The sequence below is a fragment of the Aspergillus costaricaensis genome (assembly GCF_003184835.1).
Source record: "Aspergillus costaricaensis CBS 115574 unplaced genomic scaffold BO79scaffold_1, whole genome shotgun sequence".
Taxonomy (NCBI): domain Eukaryota; kingdom Fungi; phylum Ascomycota; class Eurotiomycetes; order Eurotiales; family Aspergillaceae; genus Aspergillus; species Aspergillus costaricensis.
In genome coordinates, this window is record NW_020291801.1 from 2,279,655 (window position 1) to 2,301,381 (window position 21,727).

The following is a 21,727-nucleotide window of genomic DNA, read 5'->3' on the forward strand; positions in this document are numbered from 1 at the left end:
GAACTAGTCTTGTAAGCTCTGCTAAACTGTCTTGGGAACTCCAGAACGCTTTCCTCGTCATCCTCCTCCAAGACATCGTAGAGTCATAAGGCCCCGATCGCCAATCAGCTCTTATAATATAATATGTCTCTTCATAATAAAATGCTGTCCACCAAATACGAAAGTTGTGCTCATTCAATGCACTCCCCCTCCCATGGTTTCATCATCCGTTGTGCTTTGTCTCCGGTGGCAGTGGTGGTGTTGCTCTAATAATATCCTCGGGCAGAGAAATTAGGACCAACTCAGACTAAAAAGAATTCAGTGATTGTTCCGGAGAGCAAGCAGGCAGGCTCTTTTCGATCCTCAGCCCACAAGGAGACACAAACATCATCCTCCCCTAACCTACACACATGCAGGAACAAGAAAGATGAGCACGTAGTAGGCTGGTTGGGACGCAACTCCCCACGGCTGAAATGCAAGGTCTCGCCGTCGTACATAATAGGTGCAGCGCATGTGCCGCAGGCACGATTACTTTTCCACCCACCTGTATGTACCTACAAAACTTCAGGTACCAGTTTAGTGTAGTACTCGTCACATTTGGGGTATCCTTTCCATCGGTCCCACGAGGCACCCATTCCGATTGTGACCAGTCCAACCAGTGGAGTGCGAGGCCTCGAGGAGAAGACGACAGGAACCGGCGATCGAGATCCACTGAGATGATGTGGCTGAGGGGTCACGGTAGGCCCGGCCATTCCAGAAGGTCTTATTGGCAGTGGAGAGGGGAATATTGGTCCTTTTGTCACGGTCAAAGCCCAATGATAGGGGCCAATTGAGAGAAAACCTGAAAGGCAGAGAGAGCTAAGGATCAACCCAGTTCCTAAGGTTGCCAACTCATCCCAAGTGGAGTCTCTGTCAAGCCGGTTTGGATTAGCGAGATGAGCTACCATACTTGCTTAATATTAAATCACTTTTCCCAAGGGGTGACCGGTGGGTGGTGGGGGAAACAAGAATTGCCCCGATTTATGGCCTCAAGACATGGCTGACACGGGTGGAATCTTCCACAGTACTAATAGAAACCCTGAACCCATGGTTCGTGAAGGGAGAGAAATGGGGATTTCATCTCCGCTCCGCCCACCGGATCCAAAGATCGAAGCGGGAACGGCCAGCAGAAGCTCTGGGACCTGGGTTCAAATCAATTAATCCATCCTCGAACCGGGCGGGAGCTTCGGTGGAGGGAAAAAATAATAAAAGGGGAGAAATCCGTCCGATCCCGAGATTCCCACTTGCCGCCCGTGACCCCTTAATTTTTGCCTGGGGATTCAGGCACAGTTGACTCTTCCGCTCCCTACTATCCACGCGTGCTGCAATCAAAGTCAGTGACGACGGAGGTGCAATTCCGACAGGACGGTCAAAAAATAGACTGCTTTGCCGATCGATCTACGTACATATTTCGAGGCGATGCAGGCTCCCCTATATCTATCTTTGCATCGGCACGCTTCGTGGTTTACTCCGGCTCGTGTTTACTTACCCCACTGTTGGCCGTAGATGTATCGTACAGCAGCTCTGCACAGCACGAGCGTCATCAACGCGTCGGGAGTAAATCCCACGGCTTCTATATTACCACCATGTCTGGAATAAGTTGCCGGCTTGCTGAGGTGGCTTGCTGGTCATCTACATGAAGGGCCGGTTCGTGTGCCACCAATAGCTCGGTACGCACACGAGAGCGATGATGCAAAGGTTCTAGAGCGCTATCCGTCCTTCAGCCGCCATATGGAACCCTAAGGATAGAAACATTTCCCCTACAATGGCTCTCCTTTTTCCATTTACCCCTAAACGGACGGACTAGTTAGAGGAGCTGCCATCCGAACAAGCGATGATTCACACTGGAAAAAGGAGGCCAGTTTCCTCATAGAGGTTCTTCCGTGCCGAGGGTGGCTGATCCAGAAACCGAGCCTTCATAAACTGAGTCAGAAAATAGAATCTACTCGTGATTCTCTTGATCAATCTGGAAAGTCACACGGAGTACTCCGTGAGTGGAGCCCCGTAGTAGGTACTTACTCAGTTGGAATGTCTAGGCCACCTGGTTAAATTCTTCAGGGCGTGATTCCGTGGGAACAGGTGTTCATGAATACGTGGGCCATGAGATTCACGATCCCGCGTCTAAAGAAAGGATCTGGTCCAGTAAAAGCAGATGGGATCGAGACGGGAAGCTCTATCTAGATCCAATCTTGGCGATGCGGACGGGAATTCCAGTACATGCGGTGGGTGGATGGCGAGTCGGAGCTCGAGAATCAACGAGACTACGGCAAGTCTCCGAGCCCGACGGATTGGGTGCGAGATTCTAGATACTACTAAAGTCTCTAGGCACAATGGGTACCTGCCGAGCCTGCAATCCCTTGAACTTAGGACGATAGAGGCCTCTCATCGTTATTGGTCGCATTCTTTCTTCTCTCGTCATGATCTTCCGCAAGGTGATCTGATACCATAGCTAGAACTGGTGTTGTTGGTGTACATAGCCAACAATTTGGCTCTGATGATGGTGCCCTAGTCCAACCAGCTACTTACGAGTTCTTTTCCAATCCGAGCTTCTCAAGTCCGTCAATGTGTACACCTTTGTTACTTTGTAGGTGATTATTTTCCGACTCAATGATTCTAGTTTTGTCAATAGATGCAATCTCAACGTCATAGGCACTCTGCAGCCCATGGCCGTACAAGAAAAACATCACGACTTCATAGGGAAGCACAAGAAATTCACCAAGAAGCAGCTCTGTTATTTCGGGCGTTAGGCGTGTTCTTCAAGCTCATTATCTACATTCGCAGGGTGTCATGCACGACCAGTCCATCAAGAGTATGGAAGTGTCCCGGTCGGTATGCGTATTGGTTATTGCTTCTCTGCTGCAGTCGGTCATGTATAGAATATTGGTTAGCTTAGTACTCATTAATAGATGCATATTCATGATATTACTATTGGTAGTATTTGAGTATAATTGGTGAGTTGACCCAATGATTCAGTCTCCTCAGTGTCACAGTACTACTAAGTAGCTGTGGTTATATATTCCCGCAGGATACTTATTAACTAGCAGTAGTAGATTCGCTTGTAGTAATAGCCGTTCCCGGAATATCTCTACATAATTTTACTAATGACTAGTACTGAATCCAAATGAGGCTCAGAGTAAATCGTATAGCTACAACAGGCTTGTTCAATCTATAACTCCCTGACAATCTCATGTGTCTACCAATGTTGCTTGTTTGCTGACACTATTCCCTATCGGGCGATGCCGATCCGCCGATATGACTTCAGCCATCCGATCAAGAAATCTTGACGGAGATTCCACCTCTGCCAGCTCTCCAGCCCACCAATCCACGCCAGTCAATGGCGCAACACTCCTATCCCACGGCATAATGATTATACGACCAACATGCAATCCCTACTACGTTTTCGATTGAGCCCGGCACGGTCGGCGCTCCCACACCCAGCCCGATGGAACTGCGCATCTCGTCCGATTTCACGACCGACCGGTATTCCTTCTCGTTATGCGACAACCTCCGCAGCTGCGACATCAATCTCCAGAAAACTAGATCTGTTGGCCCTGGATAAAAAGTGGCAGGAAAAATGGCACACAGATTCATTGAAGCCGCCCTCCAAGGCATCGGCCGACGGAGACGCAAAACCCAAATCATACATCCTGTCGATGTTCCCCTACCCGTCGGGGACGTTGCACATGGGTCATCTGCGCGTGTACACGATTTCAGATGTGCTGGCTAGGTTTTACCGGATGCGCGGACATGAGGTCCTTCATCCAATGGGTTGGGATGCTTTTGGCCTGCCGGCGGAGAATGCGGCGATTGAACGGGGGATAGACCCTGCAGAATGGACGGAGTCGAATATAATGAAGATGAAAGAGCAATTACGAAGTATTTCAACCTCTTTCGATTGGGATCGGGTATGTGTATTGGATGTGCGGCCTAGATAATTACCAGCTTTGCTGACATGTTGGTTGTCTATAACGCAGGAACTAGCAACGTGCGCACCCGAGTTCTACGAACATACCCAGCGGATATTCCTTATGTTATACGAGAAGGGCCTTGCATACCAAGCTGAGGCGTTGGTCAATTACGATCCGGTTGATAAGACAGTGCTGGCTAATGAGCAGGTGGGTGTTATGGCTTGGATTACACACGGGATTCAAATGGCTCACTCTTGGTGCAGGTCGATGCCAATGGCTTCTCTTGGCGCTCGGGAGCAAAGGTCGAGAAGCTGAAGCTGAAGCAATGGTTCTTTCGTATCACGGATTTCAAGGAAATGCTTCTGAAGGATCTTGACTCTTTGGCGGGCGGCTGGCCGGAGCGTGTCCTTTCCATGCAGCGGAACTGGCTTGGAAAATCGCAGGGTGCCAAGATCAAGTTCCCTGTGGCTGTCAATGGCAATAATGGCACAGACATCGATATCGATGTTTTCACCACGCGACCTGATACTCTTTACGGAGTCGAGTACCTCGCTCTTTCTCTGGATCATCCTATTGTCCTGGAGGCAGCGGAGAAGGATCCGGAACTGCGCAAATTCCTGGATACTGCCGCGTCGCTTCCGCCTGATTCCAAGGCTGGCTACAAATTATCCAGTGTCACTGCTTCTCACCCTCTACATATTATTGACAAGGAGAGCCCCCATGTCGCCCGTCAGCTGCCCGTATTCGCAGCACCCTACGTCCTTAGCGACTACGGCGAGGGCGCAGTGATGGGAGTCCCAGGCCATGACGCCAGAGACCTTGCATTCTTCAGGGATAATGTGAACCCCGATTCCATACCCGTTGTTGTTGGACCCAAAGGGGAAGCTGGGGCAGACAGTGGTGATGCGAGCATTGTTTCCTCTGCGGATGCAAAGGCATATACGCAAGAAGGGTATCTAAACTCTTTGTGCTGGAAGTACGAGGGTCTCCACTCTAGCGAAGCCAAAAAGCAAATCGTCACCGATCTGAAACAAGTCGGACGCGGTGACTTTGTCGAACAATGGAGGCTTAGAGACTGGTTGATTAGCCGACAGCGCTACTGGGGGGCTCCCATCCCTATCATCCACTGCGGTGACTGCGGCCCTGTACCTGTGCCAGATGACCAGCTCCCTGTCAAGTTGCCCAAGATTGAAGGGGACTGGCTGAAGGGCAAGAGAGGCAACCCTCTCGAGTCATCCCATGAGTGGGTGAACACGAAATGTCCGAGCTGTGGCGGGCCTGCTAAGCGGGATACTGATACTATGGACACCTTCGTCGACTCTTCATGGTACTTCCTCCGGTTCCTGGACCCGAAGAACAAGGCACAGCCGTTTTCGCCGTCAGCGGCACGCCCGGTCGATGTCTACATTGGCGGTGTTGAGCATGCGATCTTGCACCTGCTTTACGCCCGATTCATCTACAAGTTCCTCTCCCAATCCGAATTGTTCCCGGAAATCGCCCGAGCTGGAAATGTCGCGACGCCGTTTGAACCATTCAAGACTCTCCTCTCCCAAGGTATGGTCCACGGCAAGACGTATTCGGAGCCGTCTACGGGGAGATTCCTGCTCCCCTCCGAAGTGGATCTCTCCAGCCCCGACAAGCCACTGATCAAGGGCACCCAGATCACGCCCAATGTGTCCTTTGAGAAGATGTCCAAGAGCAAGCACAACGGAGTCGATCCGACCGGCTGTGCATTGAAATACGGCGCCGATACCACTCGCGCCCATGTCCTTTTCTCGGCTCCGGTCAGTGAGGTGCTCGAATGGGACGAAACGAAGATCGTGGGCATTGAGCGCTGGTTTGGTCGACTCTGGAAGTTGGTGAACGATGCGCAGCAGAGCCTGGCTTCGTCCTCGTTTACACTGCAGCCAGCCGACTTGGAGGCCTCCTCCGGCCACGCGACCGGCTTGCCCAGCTCTCTACAGGATCTGAGCGACAGCGATGCGGATGCGGTGCTTGCCACCCACCGCACCATTTCCTCCGTCACCAGCTGTATTGAGAAAAATCCATACGGGCTGAACACAGTCATCTCCGATCTGACCAAGTTGACTAACTCGTTGTCGTCGTCGACGCCCACTTCGCCGCAGGTCCTCTACCTATCTATTTCTTCCCTGCTCCGGCTGCTTTCGCCGATCGCGCCCGCGCTGGCGTCCGAGTGTTGGGAGATCCTCAATGGTCCCGTGACTGCGGGGAAGCCATCCACCACCACCACCAATGTCCCCGCCATCCTTGACTGTCCCTGGCCAACGCCTCTGCTGAAGCCCGAGGAGGCCGACATTCTGTCTGCCCGCGGTGGCCAAGTGGTCGCCGTCCAGATCAATGGCAAGTTGCGATTTACAATCACGATCCCTCGGCGTCTTTCCCCCACGACCGCGCCCGAACCTAGCGGCACGGTCACGGAGGAACAAGACTGGATTATCAATCGGATCTTGGAGACGGACGAAGGACAATTCTGGCTGCGAAAGAAGAACGATTGGGAGAAGCGTAGACGGGTGATTGTCGTCAAGGGCGGCAAATTGGTCAATGTGGTGTTTTAGCGCTCAGGGCCGCCCTACAATGTCTGGAATTTCGGGCTGTTGTAAAGAAAATTAATCCTCCCCTGGGGGAGCGCGCATGTAACTATAGACCCATGCATGTATATTAGACGAAAGGCAACAAGGCCAAAAAAAATAAAGTAACCATCTCCTCTGAGACACTGACGATCGCGACAATATTTGACAGGCCTAGCCCGCGAAGCCATTCAACCAGTCAGTGTGTATATGGGCATAGTTGGTACCTTGGCCAACCAAAAAAACTTTTTGGAAATTGGGAGGCCGTTCGCCCGCCCGACGATAGGCGCGCATTTCCTATTTTTCGATCTGTCGAGCTCCATGAGGCCGGAAGCCGTGGCTAAACTACCCAACAACTGGTAGTATTTTCCTACCCCTCAAAAGTTGGGGCCAACGAGGGTTCCATCGCGTGATGTGGCCGGAAAGGCGATGCGCCGTTCCAGAGTGAGGAGGTGGTGGAGCCGGGCTTCCCCTCATAGACGCGCCTTCCCCAAGGTAGTGGTGGTGGTGATGTATTTCTGACACTGGACAACACTTGACAGGTGGATCTGGCTCTGCCTTGTCTTCCTTCAATCTTGTTGTGATGGCATTGTTCACGGTCGCACAGGGGCACCCATGGTCCGGCTGAAACACGGGAATCGCTCGGTGCTTGGATTTCAAGTTGTTCCAAGATGAAAGCAACTTTTTTTGGGGGGTGTGGACGGACGGACGGGTTTATCTGCGGAGAGACGAGCTTTTGAGAGCAAGTCGCATAAGTCAAATTCTGGTCCCCTCATGTCAATTTCTCTCTCAATTTGGACAGATTAGAGAGACCTGGCTAGACTGAGATAGATAGATAGATCACGCTATCAACGGCACCTGGGATTCCGAGACTCGGGTGGATTGAGTAGTCGTAACAGCAGCAAGCAGCAATTCGACTTAGTCTCCCAGTCGGTGGGATGGATGGCAATGCCGGTTCCTATTAGTTTGTCTGTTTGGCTGTTCCCAATTGAGATGAGGGGTTACCCCTCATGCAGCTTTGCCACTAGTCTAAATATGGGTTAGTGGCGATACAGAGATAACCCCTCGTGAGGGGGAGTAACAGCTATCCCAATCGGGAAAAGAAGTCAGCAGAAGCAGTAATTCTGTCCGCAGACATCGGTGGATACACTAAATGGCAGGAGTGGATAGCAAGAGAATTGACTGAATTGAGCTAAAAGATCCTCCCTCAACGATACCCGTATGAAAGGAAGGTCCATTTGGCCATTCCATTGTCACTTGCGGATGACAGACAGGCTGGCAGGTTTTCCGTTTCCCCATGGAAACTCTACGCCCGACATACCTCCGGCCCTGCAGGCACTCTCGGCCCAGGCTCGGGTTCCCCTCACGAGCCCTTTAAGCATGCCATGCCATTTCTTTTTTCCCGATGGTTTCTAGTTTTCTGAAACCCCGCATGGCCGTGGGCAATCCCCTGCAGTAGGACATATGTTGGGATGGCAATTAATCTGTGACTGAGATTGGGGTTATACAATCAATAGTATTGTTGTATTGGTTTTCAGTTGCTTTACCGCTATGATACCACTCCTTGCCTTTTCCAATTAAGGCTCATTTACTAAGTAGCCTAGTAGTTCAATACATACTAACTAGTTAGTATACTCCGTAATGTGTCAACTGCCCGAGGTGTGGATTTCAAGCTTTCGACGGTATCGATCTATACAAACCTAACCTAGAGCCATCCGACCATCCGCGGCTGTCTATGTGCTACTAGACTAGTTTACAGTAGTAGTTGTCCCGCGTGCGGAGACAACAACTGGACCGAAACGTCGTCCGTGCCGATGCGAAACTGCCGCCAACCCGGACGATCGCCCAACTTCAATTGCTGGCTGGTGGGGTTCCAGTTCCTTGCTCCAACTCTCGGGGCTGATTTGAGGGTCCCAAACTATTCCCCCCCTCTCCTGCCACTTGCTGGGTCAGACCCAGATGATGGCCTTGTGCTACTACTGCCTGCTTGGTGCCCTCCTATCCGGATTTGGCGCCATCCTATCGCAGATGTGGATGGAGCACCCTTTCTGAATATGGGCCAAGAGGGGATGGAGGGGGGGCAATTGTGGTGCTCACTTACATAGTACAGAATAAAAAAAGAGGACCCAGTGAAGTCTATATATTTGGCTAAATTCCCCGTCCTTGTCAGTCTCATTCCATCCTCATCTCTCTACATCTGCATCTCATCGCATCACAACTTGTCTCCTCATCATACTTCGCTCATCCCTCTCCAAGGTTTCTTGAAACTCCACCGCCGCTTTCGGTAAGCCACCCCTGCATCATCATCCTCCATCTGGCATCGGCTCTGCCCTGTGGCATGCTTGCCTGCCATCCATAGTTGCTTCTCCACACATGCTTTCCTGTCTCCCCGCTTCCCCTTGTTCGCCCGTTGCTACTGTTGTTGCTTGCCGCTCATTCGGCTTCCCCGACTTTGCAATCCGATGCATCTACTACTACTACTTCCCACGTTCTCCAAATCCGGGATGTATTTAAACCTCAAGCTGACCCTCCTGCCATAGGTATCTTACCAGCATCCAACTCTCCCATCTCTAAATCATCTCATCTCATTCCACTTAACTTATCTTCACAATGGTATTTATGCGCTCTTTCTCCCGCCAACTTCGGCGACCTGCCACCTCCCTTCTGTCCAAGGGAGCCTTCGCGCCCGCGGCCAGTAGCCCATTCCGGGCTGCTCCTCTGGCTAACTCGATCGCTGGTGCACGTACGCTAACCGCCTCCGCGAATCTACAGGGCAAGATTCTTATGGTCCTCTATGACGTAAGTACCCGAATAGCATCACTTTTTTCTGCTCGCAAATCACCAGATGCTAACCATCTCCAAATAGGGCGGTGAGCACGCCAAGCAGCAGCCTGGTCTTCTGGGTACCACTGAGAACGAGCTCGGCTTGAGGAAGTGGCTCGAGGAGCAGGGTCACACCCTGGTCACCACCTCCGACAAGGAGGGCGAGAACTCGACCTTCGACAAGGAGCTCGTCGACGCTGAAGTCATCATCACCACTCCGTATGTGACCCACTTCACTACCCACAGTTATCCGCCCAGGGAACTTGGCAACTACGGGAACTAAATAGCTGACTGGTTGCCCGCAATAGCTTCCACCCCGGTTACCTCACTGCTGAGCGTCTGGCCAAGGCCAAGAACCTCAAGATCGCCGTCACTGCTGGTGTCGGTTCCGACCACGTCGACCTGAACGCTGCCAACAAGACCAATGGCGGTATCACCGTCGCCGAGGTCACCGGCTGCAACGTCGTCTCCGTCGCTGAGCACGTTGTCATGACCATCCTGACCCTGGTCCGCAACTTCGTTCCCGCCCACGAGCAGATCCGCCGCGGCGAGTGGGACGTTGCCGCTGTCGCTAAGAACGAGTTCGACCTCGAGGGCAAGGTCGTCGGTACCGTTGCCGTCGGCCGTATCGGTGAGCGTGTCCTCCGCCGTCTCAAGCCCTTCGACTGCAAGGAGCTCCTCTACTACGACTACCAGCCCCTTTCCCCCGAGGTTGAGAAGGAGATCGGCTGCCGCCGCGTCGACGACCTCGAGGAGATGCTCGCTCAGTGCGATGTTGTCACCATCAACTGCCCCCTGCACGAGAAGACCCGCGGTCTGTTCAACAAGGAGCTCATCTCCAAGATGAAGAAGGGCTCTTGGCTCGTCAACACCGCTCGTGGTGCCATCGTCGTCAAGGAGGATGTCGCCGAGGCCGTCAAGTCTGGCCACCTCCGCGGATACGGTGGTGATGTCTGGTTCCCCCAGCCCGCCCCCGCCGACCACCCTCTGCGCACCGTCCAGGGCCCCTGGGGCGGCGGCAACGCCATGGTTCCTCACATGTCTGGTACCTCCATCGATGCCCAGATCCGTTACGCCAACGGTACCAAGGCCATCCTCGAGAGCTACTTCTCCGGCCGCCACGACTACCGCCCCCAGGACCTCATTGTCCACGGCGGTGACTACGTTACCAAGGCCTACGGTCAGCGCAACAAGGCCTAAATGGAAGACGATAATGATGAGATGCATGGATCGATCTGTATTCGGCCTATTTCCTCCCGTTATGATTAGCTTATGATACCTGAAATCAAAACTTTTTCTTACTGTTCAAACCTTTTTACTCTTCCAATTTGTCTCACTAACGTAGATTCGTAAATCCTCGGACTCTCCCCGCGATCATCCCAGCACCAACACAGCACTCCAGCCAGACTAGCAATCAAAGCCCCCCAAACCAAAATCAATCCAGTCCGCAAACTCAACAATGGACTCGACTCGAACACCAGCTCGTTATTTTAGTCCAATTTTCTTCATAATTACCATATTCAAACCCACAAAGTCCTCCCCACCAAGCAAAAGATAAAAGCAGATAGTGGGGCGCCGATCCCCCCCCAAAGCACAAAGCTTGACCACAGCAAACTTCCCAGCACTAGCAGGCCAGAACCACGGACCAGCCTCTGATTTAGTGGGAGACTAGTATACACATTACGACTTTTTAGAACTATGATTATTGCTTGCTCTGATAGTGACATTTGAGTTTGTATAGTTTCGGATGATATACTCTTGTTGGTTTAGTGATCTGCTCTTTTCTTTCTATTTCCCTTGTGTTATGGGTTTGATTAGGTCGGGATCGGTTCGGCTGGGGGATCTAGGTTAGTTAGTAGTTGCTTGTGAAGGGAATTAGGGTATGTACAGTAGTACCTTCTTCTTTGGGTTGTTTGTTTGGGGTTAATTTGATTGATGGGGGTTGGAGAATTGAGTTACGACGTGGGGTTGGAGACGAAGTAAGGGGGTTGTTGGTAGTCCGGACGGATGGAGTTGATATTCCATTGTGGTGATTATCAGTGCATGCATTGGTCTAGGTATGTACGCATGCAGGTAGTTTAGTAGTGCCCATTGAGTTTATCTAGACGGACATGCATTGAGCTCTATCTGTACTACCGCAAAGGTGAATTCAGCAAGAGTAGATGTCTATTATATCTATTACCCATCCCAAACGCCAATGGTTCCTTTACATGGTAGTGTAATATGTACAGAAGGAACGGAACTCAGCGACGTGACTGAGTATGGGCATGTCCCTCGTCATCATCACTATCATCCATGAACCCCGCTTCAAGTTCACGACTCAAGCGAATCTCCGCATCCCCGGCGGTGCTCCGTCGACGCTCGAGCGCTTCTCGCCGTGAAGGGTCCATGTCCATCCCTACCATGATCTCTCCCTCTTCATCGTATATACTGATGTTGTCGTGCTGGTCGAATTGTGACTGTCGCCAGACCGACGGGAGGAATCGTCGCATCAAAGCATCCGCGATACGATCCCGGAGTGTCGTAGTATGTGCGGAGATAGTATGGAGCGGAAGGTACTGGGAGTATCGTTGATGATAGCGACGGAAGAAGGGGATGATCACGAAGGAGAACAGGAGGTAAAGCGTCAGGGAGATCACGGCGGGGATTATGATGGTCTAAGTAGAGAGTGTCAGTTAAAAGGAATTCGGAAGAATTTAGGAGATTTCGAGAGAGGACATACTTTGGCAAAGTTAGTTGCGGAACCCATCGTGGCGTGTGTGTGTGGTGCTCAGCGCCCTTCGCCTGCAACGATCTTGATCTCGAGAATGCGCGGCCAAGGCAGCAGCGGGAAGGAAGTAGATAGACAGGCGCCAAATACACGGCGCCAAATCAAACCAATGAGCCCCGATTAACGGCGGAAACTTGTCATGACCTGTGACGGCGCTTAGAGTTGTCCAATGTGACTGGCAGGTTGACCGTCACCCGACGCTGGTTTACCAGTTGGTCTTCTGCAGCAACGGCAGCAATCCGGGGTCTGCCCTGAATCTGACACTGACAGCATCTCCGAGAGTCTCCGGCATGAGACAGCTCCACGTGATCGGAGATGGAGGGCCAGTTTCTTGAGGCATGTGTGGTGTAATTCACGTGACACCTCCGGCCCCTACCGCGTTCTAGAGCCGCCTCAAGTGGTGCTGCCCCCCCTGATGCCCGTGCTTCCACGACCTGACGTGCAAAAAGACTCCAGCCACTAAAGCCCGATCCTGGGATTTGCCAGAGTAGGATAGCCCTACTGGGAGCCGTCATTACAGACCGCTCCTTTGACTCTCATTTCTTCAAGTCACCTTCTCCATCTGTTTGTTGGGAGAAGCGTCCGTCTTTGGTGGCATCCTTTCCCCCCCCCTCGTGCCAACGCTGCTCCGCAGCGGCTATTAATTAGTGTTAGTCAGGAGTGTCTGGAATAAGTTGTCGCCTTGAGCTGGATGTGATCCTGGCCTTCGCAGAGATTGAGAGCGACCGATTCTTCTCAATCTACAGCCTCCGACGACTGTCTGCCACCTCCACGCTCTTGCCCCAGCGGATTACGCTCATGCTGCGCCCTGCATCTCCCCAGCGACGTCCGTCAAGATGCCAACCACCACGTCCGCGCCTGACAAATCGAGACAGACTTCCGCTGGGAAATCGTTCTTCGGGAGGAAGCTGCACAAGGAGAAACCGGTAGACGATCGCCACGATGCCCATACAGGCTTCGAGACCCTCGCGCCTCCTGGAAGCGCCCCGGGTTCTCGTTCCTCTCGCCATTCCAAGCGATCCTCCGTCCAGTCTATGGATTTTTCCAACGACGTCGATCCTGCAACGCTGTCAATGACGGCCGGTGTGATTACCTCTATCCCCTATGAAAGTCTCCCCGCCGACACCAAGTCGCCGATTCCTATCGACTATCTCTCTAAAGCCGAAACCTCGCCACGCAAAGAACCATCCCCGAATCATCTTGCCAAGGGAGGCAGTGATTTCCATCAGTATCCCGCTTGGAACCCGGCCACTATCCGGGACAATAATGTTTATTCTCACCCCACCGGCCCTCGTCCGCCGCCACATGCGTCTAATGTAACAATGGCGGGAAGCTCTTCGGGGGACAAAGGTGCTCGGTATCAACAATGGGGACGACCGGGTAGCTCGGCTGCCAACACGGGGTTCAGTCACAACTCTTCATCTACGGTAGATTCCTCGTCGCATTCCCGAATATCGTTCGACCAAGCTAGTGTCCACTCGTCACTTTCCTCCAACACCCGGGACACTAGAGGTTCGAGCTATTTCTCGTCGGACGGATCTTCTCGAACGCTGACAACCTCGCACTCTGCCGACCGCAATACCTACTCGTCTAATGGAACATCCAGCCGACTTTCTAATGCGCAGGCTGCATGGCAGTCGGCCCAGCCTGCGCAACCCGCGAAGTTACCAGCCAACCCCGAGCAATACCTGACCCGTCCAAGGGACGATCGGATTGTGGACCAGCTGTTCCTGGAACTGATGCAGAAGCGAGGTTGGCAGAACTTGCCTGAGCAGGCCAAACGGCAGATGCTTGCGTATCCAGCCTCGAAAAAGTGGACGCTGGTTCATCAAGATCGGTTGACGGAAATTCAAGGTGAACAGAAGCGCAGGCAGAATGCCCGGCAGACCCATGGTCACGATGGGCCGTCGGGGATTCTGGAGCGGGCCGATGAAGAGGGAAGCCCGGAGTGGTACGTGAAGAAGGTTATGGATGATTCAATCACGTCGAAACAATTAGCTAGTTTGAGCGTCAGTCTGCGCACACAACCAATCAGTTGGGTGAAAGCCTTTGTCGAAGCACAGGGCCAAATCGCCCTGACCAACGTTCTTGCTAAGATCAACCGGAGAAAAGCTTCAGGTCCTGTTCCTGCACCCCCGACTGGTGACAAGGACTTGGATCGTGAATACGACATTGTCAAGTGCCTGAAGGCTTTGATGAATAACAAATACGGCGCAGATGATGCTCTCGCTCACCAGCAGGTTATTGTTGCTCTCGTCAGCTCGCTGCTGTCTCCCCGACTCAATACAAGGAAGCTGGTCAGTGAAGTCTTGACCTTCCTTTGCCATTGGGCCGAAGGCCAGGGCCATCAGAAGGTCCTCCAGGCTATGGACCATGTGAAGAATCACCATGGAGAGACTGGTCGCTTTGATGCCTGGATGCGTATCGTCGAAGTGACGATTGATGGCCGTGGAAAGATGGGTAGTTTGGTGGGCGCGAGTGAGGAGTACCGCAGTGGTGGTATAGGCATGGAGAACCTTCTCATGGAGTATGCCGTCTCAACCATGCTCCTCATCAACATGTTGGTGGACGCCCCGGAGAACGATCTACAGCTGCGCTGTCATATTCGTGCGCAGTTCACCTCTTGCGGCATCAAGCGTCTCATGACTAAAATGGAAGGTTTCCAATATGAGGTCATTGACAAGCAGATTGAGCGCTTCCGCGAGAATGAGGCCATCGACTACGAGGATCTTCTGCAGCGTGAGAGTAGCAGCGTGAAGGATAGCATCGAGGGCGAGGTCAAAGACATGAACGATCCTCTACAAATTACAGACGCTATTGCTTCAAGGATTACAGGTACTCGAGCTCATGACTACTTCCTCTCTGCTATGCAGCACATGCTTCTTATCCGGGAGAACTCAGGTGAAGATGGTCTCCGGATGTATCAGCTCGTCGATGCCATGCTTAGCTACGTGGCCATGGACCGCAGGCTACCCGATCTGGATCTCCGCCAAGGTTTAACATTTACCGTGCAGAGCCTCTTGGACAAATTACATACAGATTCAGAGGCAAGACAGGCGTACGATGAATCCCTAGAAGCGCGCCAGATTGCGGAGGCTGCCTTGGCAGAGCGAGATGAGATGAAGGCGCAGATTGAGCTGGGTGCAGACGGCCTAGTAAAGAAGTTGCAGAAGCAAATTGAAGAGCAGACTGGCATCATCGAACTTCAACGGAGACGGGAGGAGTCAGTACGGGCTGAGCTGGCCGATGTTCAACGCTTGCGTGCTCAGGAGTTGCAACGGAACGAACTGGAAACCAGAGAGCTCTACCTGATGCTTCGAGATGCCCAGGACATCGCTGCTTCAAATGCCAAGAAGAACAACCTCGCAGAAGTCGATCCGTCCCATATGAGGGGCATCATGGACCGCGAAAAGCTCCTCGAGCGGTTGGAGATGCAACTCGAACGCACCAAGACCCAGTTCAAGTTGGAGGGCAAGGTATGGGGTCAACATGTGACCTCAGACCGGCTGCGCGAACTTCGTGAGCAAATGGACGGCGATGTTGAGCCGCAAGATGAGTTCCAGGACCAGGCTCATCACGTTGCGGGCTTGGGATCTGTTCAGCGCAAGCGCAGCCATCTGCCCGGCATGGAGAAGGATACTGTCGAGGGTCAGCAGCAGGAGGGCCAGGTGGATGAGAACGGAGAGATCATCTATGAAAAGGCGCGTCTGGTCGACCTCCATCGGCCACGACTCAACCCTAAGCAGGCGAACGGCCTCCTGGGAGAAATTGCCTCGAAGGTACCTAAGATCGACGCAGACGATAACGAAGCTACACCTGTTGTCCCTGAAGCTACGGCGCTTGTCACCGACGAACCCAAGGTTGAGAGTGAAATTGAGAAGCCCGAGACCAAGGGGGCGCCCGCTCCACCCCCGCCGCCGCCGCCACCACCACCACCTCCTCCTCCGGGAGCTGTGGGAATTCCTCCTCCGCCCCCTCCCCCTCCACCGCCACCACCTGGTGGTGCTGTCGGAATCCCTCCCCCTCCGCCGCCTCCTCCGCCGCCGCCGGGAGGAAAGGTTGGAATCCCCCCTCCACCTCCTCCGCCCCCTCCTCCAGGCGGTGCAGGATTCCCGCCACCGCCTCCCCCTCCACCAGGTGCTTCATTTGGTGCCCCTCCTCCCCCGCCTCCTCCTGGCGCAGGCTTTGGCGGATGGCGAGCCAACTACATGGCCTCTCAAGCCCTTCCTCAACACAAGACAGCTCTTATGCCCTCTATCCGGCCAAAGAAGAAGCTCAAGGCTCTTCACTGGGAGAAGGTTGATGCTCCACAGGTAACGGTGTGGGCGGCCCACGCTCCCACTGCGCAGGAGAAAGAAGAGAAGTATGTAGAGTTGGCTAAGAAGGGTGTGTTGGATGAGGTTGAGAGACTCTTCATGGCGAAGGAGACCAAGATTTTTGGAGGCAATGCAGCAGCCAAGCAGCGCAAGGACAAGAAACAGCTCATCTCCAACGAGCTGTCCAAGAACTTCCAGATCGCAATGGCCAAGTTTTCGCAATTCCCTGCCGACGATGTGGTGCGCATGATCATCCATTGCGATACAGACATTCTGGACAACCAAGTCGTCATGGAGTTCCTGCAGCGGGACGAGATGTGCACAATTCCGGAGAATATTTCCAAGTCGATGGCGCCCTACAGCAGGGACTGGACCGGCCCCGATGCTGCTAGTGCGGAGCGAGAGCAAGACCCCAACGAGCTTACGAGGGAAGATCAGATCTACCTATACACCGCGTACGAGCTCAACCACTACTGGAAGGCGAGAATGCGCGCTCTCGCGTTAACTCGGTCCTTCGAAGTGGATTATGAGCACATCTCCGCCAAGCTGCAACAAGTGGTCAAGGTCAGCGAATCTCTGAGAGACTCTGTTTCTCTGATGAACGTCCTGGGTCTCATTTTGGACATTGGTAACTTCATGAACGATGCCAACAAGCAGGCTCAAGGATTCAAGCTGAGCTCTCTTGCCCGGCTGGGCATGGTCAAGGATGACAAGAACGAAACTACTTTTGCTGATTTAGTGGAGCGCATTGTCCGTAACCAGTATCCCGAATGGGAGGGCTTCGTGGACGAGATCAATGGTGTCGTTGCTATCCAGAAGCTCAACGTCGACCAGCTGCGGACAGATGCGAAGAAGTACATTGACAACATCAAGAATGTACAGGCCAGCTTAGACGCCGGAAACCTCAGTGACCCCAAGAGGTTCCACCCCCAGGATCGCGTTAGCCAGATCGTCCAGCGGAGTATGAAGGATGCTAGACGCAAGGCCGAGCAGATGCAGCTCTACTTGGATGAGATGATCAAATCCTATGATGACATCATGGTATTCTATGGAGAAGACAATTCCGATGAGGGTGCCCGCCGAGACTTCTTCGCGAAACTGGCTTCCTTCTTGCTTGAGTGGAAGGTGGGTTTGATTGCCCAGTATCATCTAAGAACGTTTGCTAACCAATGATCGTGCAGAAATCTAAGGAGAAGAACATTTCGCTGGAAGAAAGTCGGAGACGCACCGAGGCGTCCTTGGCTCGCAAGCGGAATATCAATGCCGGGCTTGCTAATGGCGCCGCCTCTGCTAGTGACGCTCCACCGTCGCCAGCTACAAGCGGGGCCATGGATTCGCTGCTGGAGAAGCTCCGCGCCGCTGCGCCGCAAGCCAGAGACCAGCGTGACCGCCGTCGTCGTGCTAGGCTAAAGGAGCGACACCAAGTTCGTGTCGCTTCCGGCCAGAAGATGCCGGATGTTGCTGGAGCTGAGGCACCGGAAGGAGGGAACGAAGCCGAAAATGATGGCGGCAACAGCAAGGCGGGCAACGACAATGATAGCGAAGCAAATGCCGCCGCGTCAGGGCTGCTGAGTCCTCCCCTCCTTGAAACAGAAACCTCTGAGAGTAAGAAGGACCCGCAACATGTGTCGGAAAGCGAAGACGTGGCGGATCGTGCCGCGAGCATGCTGCAGGGCCTTCGCGATAACATGGACGGCGACCGAATGAGAAGACGCCGAGAAACAGCGGAAGAAGAGCGTCGGAAACGCAGGTTACGGAGACGAAACGGAGGCAGCACCAGCAATAACAGCGCCGAGGGCTCTGCGGCCACCTCCGTGCCCGAACCCATTTCGCCTCCCAGGACAGATTTGGAGCCGGATGATGCTACAAGTCCTCGATCTGGAGACGATCCCCTTCCACAACCGCCCCTGACACCGGCAATCGTGGTATCACCAACAGCAGACCAACAGCTTCGGTCGCCTGGTGACGATGAACTGATGGAAGGCTCACCGTCGAGCAGATCCATTGAGTAGTTGGGCAACTATTGCCTTTCTACTACCATCCTTCTTTTATTGATTTCATTTCATTGCCCATTTTTTCTTTTATCTTGCATCCTTTCCTCCTTGTCCTCAAGGAGTGTCTTTCCTCCCCTCTTTCCTAATCTAATGTTTGATAGACTAACTCATGTCGTCTCGGAAAGATCTCATTATGCTGTTTTGAGTGTATACTATGCCAGGATGAACTTACCCCCTTTTTCTCTGGCTTGCCTGGCTTTCTGAATTTCTTCCTTTCTCCGGGCATCCCTCCGCATTTTCTTCGAAGGTACATTGTTCCCCTTTTTTCCAGCGATTCCCAATCACCCTTCATACTTCTACTTTATCCATTGCTTCTCACTGTTGCTCCGGTCATTTCTTTGTGTACATACTTCCTTTCGCTCTGCTCTTTTCTTCATTCTCCGTTTATATCTGCATGTCGTTCGAGCCGCTGTTGCATTTGGGCTACGGGGAAGGAATCCGTGGCGCATGGCCGAGGTTTTGTGTCTTTTCGGCGCGCAGGCGTGGCGAAGGGGCGCAGTGCCCTTGTGATCTGGCTTTCATACATCTACTGGATTCCTGGATCTGTCTACATGAATACCTTGTCTTGCATAGGCTGCTACTGTAGTTCTTGAATTCTACCTGCCGTACACTACAGCATTCTTTCGTAATCTAAAATCCACTTCCTCCTCCGCGGTGATATCACGTGACCTCGGCGATGCGGCGAATCTCCTCGATGAGCCTCTCCTTCTCTCATGCCTCGAAAACCAGCGATTGCTCTTCGCTTGTTCATTGCGCCTGTTCGGGTTCATCTCGCGTATGCGATCATTGGCCGTCCGGACCCTACGGTGGGCGACACCCCTCCGCCCATCATGGAGTAGGTGCTTCACCGTGGCCCGGCAGGGCGCTGGTCCAGCTCTCCATGCCCGGAGCCCATCTCCGCGTGTACCTCCACGGCGATACTTCTCAGTGTCCTCACCGGCTCAATCTATCTTCGATGCCGATTCCACCATTTATGCGCTTTCGACGGCATCTGGACGGGCTGCCATTGCCGTTGTGCGGGCATCGGGACCTGCATGTGTGCAAGTATGAGAGCTAACTTCCGCCATTGAAGGAGACCCAGCCCAGCAGCAACAGCAACAGCTAACCGCAATCGTTCACACAGATCTACAAATCTCTCTGTCCCGAAGCACCCCTTCCCCGACCCCGCCTCGCAGTCGTCCGCACCCTGTACGATCCCTCTCAAAACCCCTCCCCTAATACCGTCCTCGACGCCGGCGCCCTAGTCCTATACTTCCCCGGTCCGAAGACCGTAACTGGCGAAGATGTCCTCGAGCTGCACCTCCACGGCGGCCCAGCCATTGTCAAGTCCGTTCTGACAGCCATCTCGCGTACAAACACGCCCGACTACTCAGTCCGCTACGCCGAACCGGGCGAATTCACCCGTCGAGCCTTCATGAACAACCGTCTAGACCTCCCGCAGATCGAAGCCCTGGGTGATACCTTGTCCGCTGACACGGAGCAGCAGCGCCGACTTGCAGTCCGTGGTGCCAGCGATGCTCTATCGAAGCGGTACGAACAATGGCGGCATCAATTGCTCTATGCGCGCGGCGAACTGGAGGCCTTGATTGACTTCTCGGAGGATCAGCATTTCGACGAGTCCACCGAGGACCTGGTGTCCTCGGTTGCGGCTCAGGTGCGGGCTCTGCGGGCCCAAATCGCCCTTCATATCCAGAACGCGTCGAAGGGTGAGCTCCTTCGTAACGGTATAAAGGTCGCTCTTTTGGGGGCTCCGAATGCGGGGAAGAGCTCGCTTCTGAATCGGATCGTGGGCAGAGAGGCCGCCATCGTTAGCACCGAGGAAGGCACCACGCGGGATATCGTGGATGTCGGTGTCGACATTGGCGGCTGGTACTGCAAGCTCGGCGATATGGCGGGGATTCGCTCGGAGCCTAACGATCCCACCGGACAGAAGAAGACAGTCGTGATTGGCGCCGTGGAACAAGAGGGCATCAGACGGGCCAAGGCTCGTGCCTTGGAATCGGACGTGGTTATTGTGGTCGTCTCAGTGGAAGAAGCCATCGATGGTGCAGCAACGTACCGCCTCGCCGTCGAGCAGGAGGTCGTCGATGCTGCCAACGACTGCGCCCGCGCAGGCAAATGCGTCGTCGTAACCATCAACAAATGTGACCGACTACCGGAGGGTAAACTTCCCCCGCAGCTCATCAAGACAGTCAGCCAGCTTTTCGAAGCGGTCCCGGACTTGCGCCAGCGCATCTTCGGCATCTCCTGTCTAGACGCCACCAACGGCCTGAACCTAACCAGCCCCGGTCCCAGCCAGTCCTCCGATCCTGGCTACATCCAGCAATTCCTACAAGGTCTTATGACTACATTTGAGGAAATAGCCTCCCCGACAGGCATCGATGGAGATGAGAACGGACAATACGATCATGCATATTGGGAAGATTCACTGGGCGTGACGCATCGCCAAAGCTCTAATTTACAACGATGTCTCGAACACCTGGATGACTTCCTGACCCAAACTCAACCGCAATCCCAGACGCCTATACCTTCATCATCTCGCCAAATCGCTCATGAATACCCAGAATCAGACATGGACATGGACATTGATATCGTCACCGCCGCTGAACATCTGCGCTCTGCCGCTGACACCATGGCGAAGATCACGGGTCGCGGGGAAAGCGGAGACGTGGAAGATGTTCTGGGCGTTGTGTTTGAAAAGTAAGTTTTATACAGTAATGTGTAGTATTTATGTGTGTTGTTGTTGTTCTTGTTGCTGACCGAGTGGATAGGTTCTGTGTGGGCAAGTGAAAGAGGTATACATGATATCATCGAAATAATAAACACATATTCTCTCCCATCCGGATGATATCCTCTATAACGCGTCGTGTGCTACAACGCCTCTGCGATGGGTTGCTGCTCGTTGTACCCGCCACGGCCATGCAAGAGCAGCGGGCCAGAAGAAAGAGGTGACAGCGACAGCGAGAGAGATAGAGAACGAGAGGATGAAGTCGGCTGCGCGGGCTTCGGCGCAGTAGTCTCGGGGGCGTTGTATCCTCCTCGGCCCATGGTGATGATCTTGTCTGATCAGAGTTGTATAATAGATGGTGGCGATAATGTATATGATGCAGAGAGCGGTGTATGTATAGTATAGATTCCGCACGGATTGAAGAGAGCAATCACAATCCCAAAGAGTTGATGTATATCAATTAACTGATCAAGAAAACGCAGTAGCGAGCGATAGTAAGTGTATTATAGTATATTAAGCAAG

General features: G+C 53.2%; 5 protein-coding genes across 5 annotated transcripts; 4 read left to right on the forward strand and 1 right to left on the reverse strand.

Moving 5' to 3' along the window:
• Nucleotides 1-3,334: 3,334 nt before the first annotated feature.
• BO79DRAFT_163883 (leucine--tRNA ligase NAM2) lies at nucleotides 3,335-6,644 on the forward strand. Its single transcript, XM_025679164.1, has 3 exons — nucleotides 3,335-3,923; nucleotides 3,993-4,133; nucleotides 4,190-6,644. The coding sequence occupies exons 1-3, from the start codon at nucleotides 3,399-3,401 to the stop codon at nucleotides 6,500-6,502; spliced, it is 2,979 nt and encodes a 992-aa protein (XP_025545599.1). The 5' UTR covers nucleotides 3,335-3,398; the 3' UTR covers nucleotides 6,503-6,644.
• A 2,088-nt stretch (nucleotides 6,645-8,732) lies between these two features.
• fdh (formate dehydrogenase (NAD+) FDH1) lies at nucleotides 8,733-10,590 on the forward strand. The gene is made up of 4 exons (XM_025681956.1): nucleotides 8,733-8,798; nucleotides 9,055-9,313; nucleotides 9,381-9,556; nucleotides 9,646-10,590. The coding sequence occupies exons 2-4, from the start codon at nucleotides 9,125-9,127 to the stop codon at nucleotides 10,535-10,537; spliced, it is 1,257 nt and encodes a 418-aa protein (XP_025545600.1). The 5' UTR covers nucleotides 8,733-8,798; nucleotides 9,055-9,124; the 3' UTR covers nucleotides 10,538-10,590.
• Nucleotides 10,591-11,526: 936 nt separating this feature from the next.
• On the reverse strand, nucleotides 11,527-12,339 carry BO79DRAFT_163890 (uncharacterized protein). The gene is made up of 2 exons (XM_025679165.1): nucleotides 12,060-12,339; nucleotides 11,527-11,994 (listed from the first exon to the last, which is right to left on the reverse strand). Exons 1-2 carry the CDS (start codon nucleotides 12,084-12,086, stop codon nucleotides 11,581-11,583), a joined length of 441 nt encoding a protein of 146 aa, XP_025545601.1. The 5' UTR covers nucleotides 12,087-12,339; the 3' UTR covers nucleotides 11,527-11,580.
• Nucleotides 12,340-12,783: 444 nt separating this feature from the next.
• BO79DRAFT_5371 (formin sepA) lies at nucleotides 12,784-18,653 on the forward strand. Its single transcript, XM_025689391.1, has 2 exons — nucleotides 12,784-17,548; nucleotides 17,605-18,653. The coding sequence occupies exons 1-2, from the start codon at nucleotides 12,944-12,946 to the stop codon at nucleotides 18,433-18,435; spliced, it is 5,436 nt and encodes a 1,811-aa protein (XP_025545602.1). The 5' UTR covers nucleotides 12,784-12,943; the 3' UTR covers nucleotides 18,436-18,653.
• A 537-nt stretch (nucleotides 18,654-19,190) lies between these two features.
• BO79DRAFT_283994 (tRNA modification GTPase) lies at nucleotides 19,191-21,310 on the forward strand (the record flags this gene model as incomplete). The annotated part of the gene is made up of 4 exons (XM_025688201.1): nucleotides 19,191-19,312; nucleotides 19,368-19,521; nucleotides 19,601-21,177; nucleotides 21,249-21,310. 4 exons carry the CDS (start codon nucleotides 19,191-19,193, stop codon nucleotides 21,265-21,267), a joined length of 1,872 nt encoding a protein of 623 aa, XP_025545603.1. The 3' UTR covers nucleotides 21,268-21,310.
• Between the last annotated feature and the right edge of the window lie 417 nt (nucleotides 21,311-21,727).

Excerpts from the sequence above, each read along its gene's own strand:
- BO79DRAFT_163883 (XM_025679164.1), top strand. The coding sequence starts at position 3,399 with ATGCAATCCCTACTACGTTTTCGATTGAGCCCGGCACGGTCGGCGCTC. Across the intron at positions 3,924-3,992 it reads CCTCTTTCGATTGGGATCGG|GAACTAGCAACGTGCGCACC; the intron begins GTATGTGTATTG and ends TCTATAACGCAG. Across the intron at positions 4,134-4,189 it reads CAGTGCTGGCTAATGAGCAG|GTCGATGCCAATGGCTTCTC; the intron begins GTGGGTGTTATG and ends CTCTTGGTGCAG.
- BO79DRAFT_163890 (XM_025679165.1), bottom strand. The coding sequence starts at position 12,086 with ATGGGTTCCGCAACTAACTTTGCCAAA. Across the intron at positions 11,995-12,059 it reads CCGCAACTAACTTTGCCAAA|ACCATCATAATCCCCGCCGT; the intron begins GTATGTCCTCTC and ends CTCTCTACTTAG.
- fdh (XM_025681956.1), top strand. The coding sequence starts at position 9,125 with ATGGTATTTATGCGCTCTTTCTCCCGCCAACTTCGGCGACCTGCCACC. Across the intron at positions 9,314-9,380 it reads TTCTTATGGTCCTCTATGAC|GGCGGTGAGCACGCCAAGCA; the intron begins GTAAGTACCCGA and ends ATCTCCAAATAG. Across the intron at positions 9,557-9,645 it reads GAAGTCATCATCACCACTCC|CTTCCACCCCGGTTACCTCA; the intron begins GTATGTGACCCA and ends TGCCCGCAATAG.
- BO79DRAFT_5371 (XM_025689391.1), top strand. The coding sequence starts at position 12,944 with ATGCCAACCACCACGTCCGCGCCTGACAAATCGAGACAGACTTCCGCT. Across the intron at positions 17,549-17,604 it reads CCTTCTTGCTTGAGTGGAAG|AAATCTAAGGAGAAGAACAT; the intron begins GTGGGTTTGATT and ends ATGATCGTGCAG.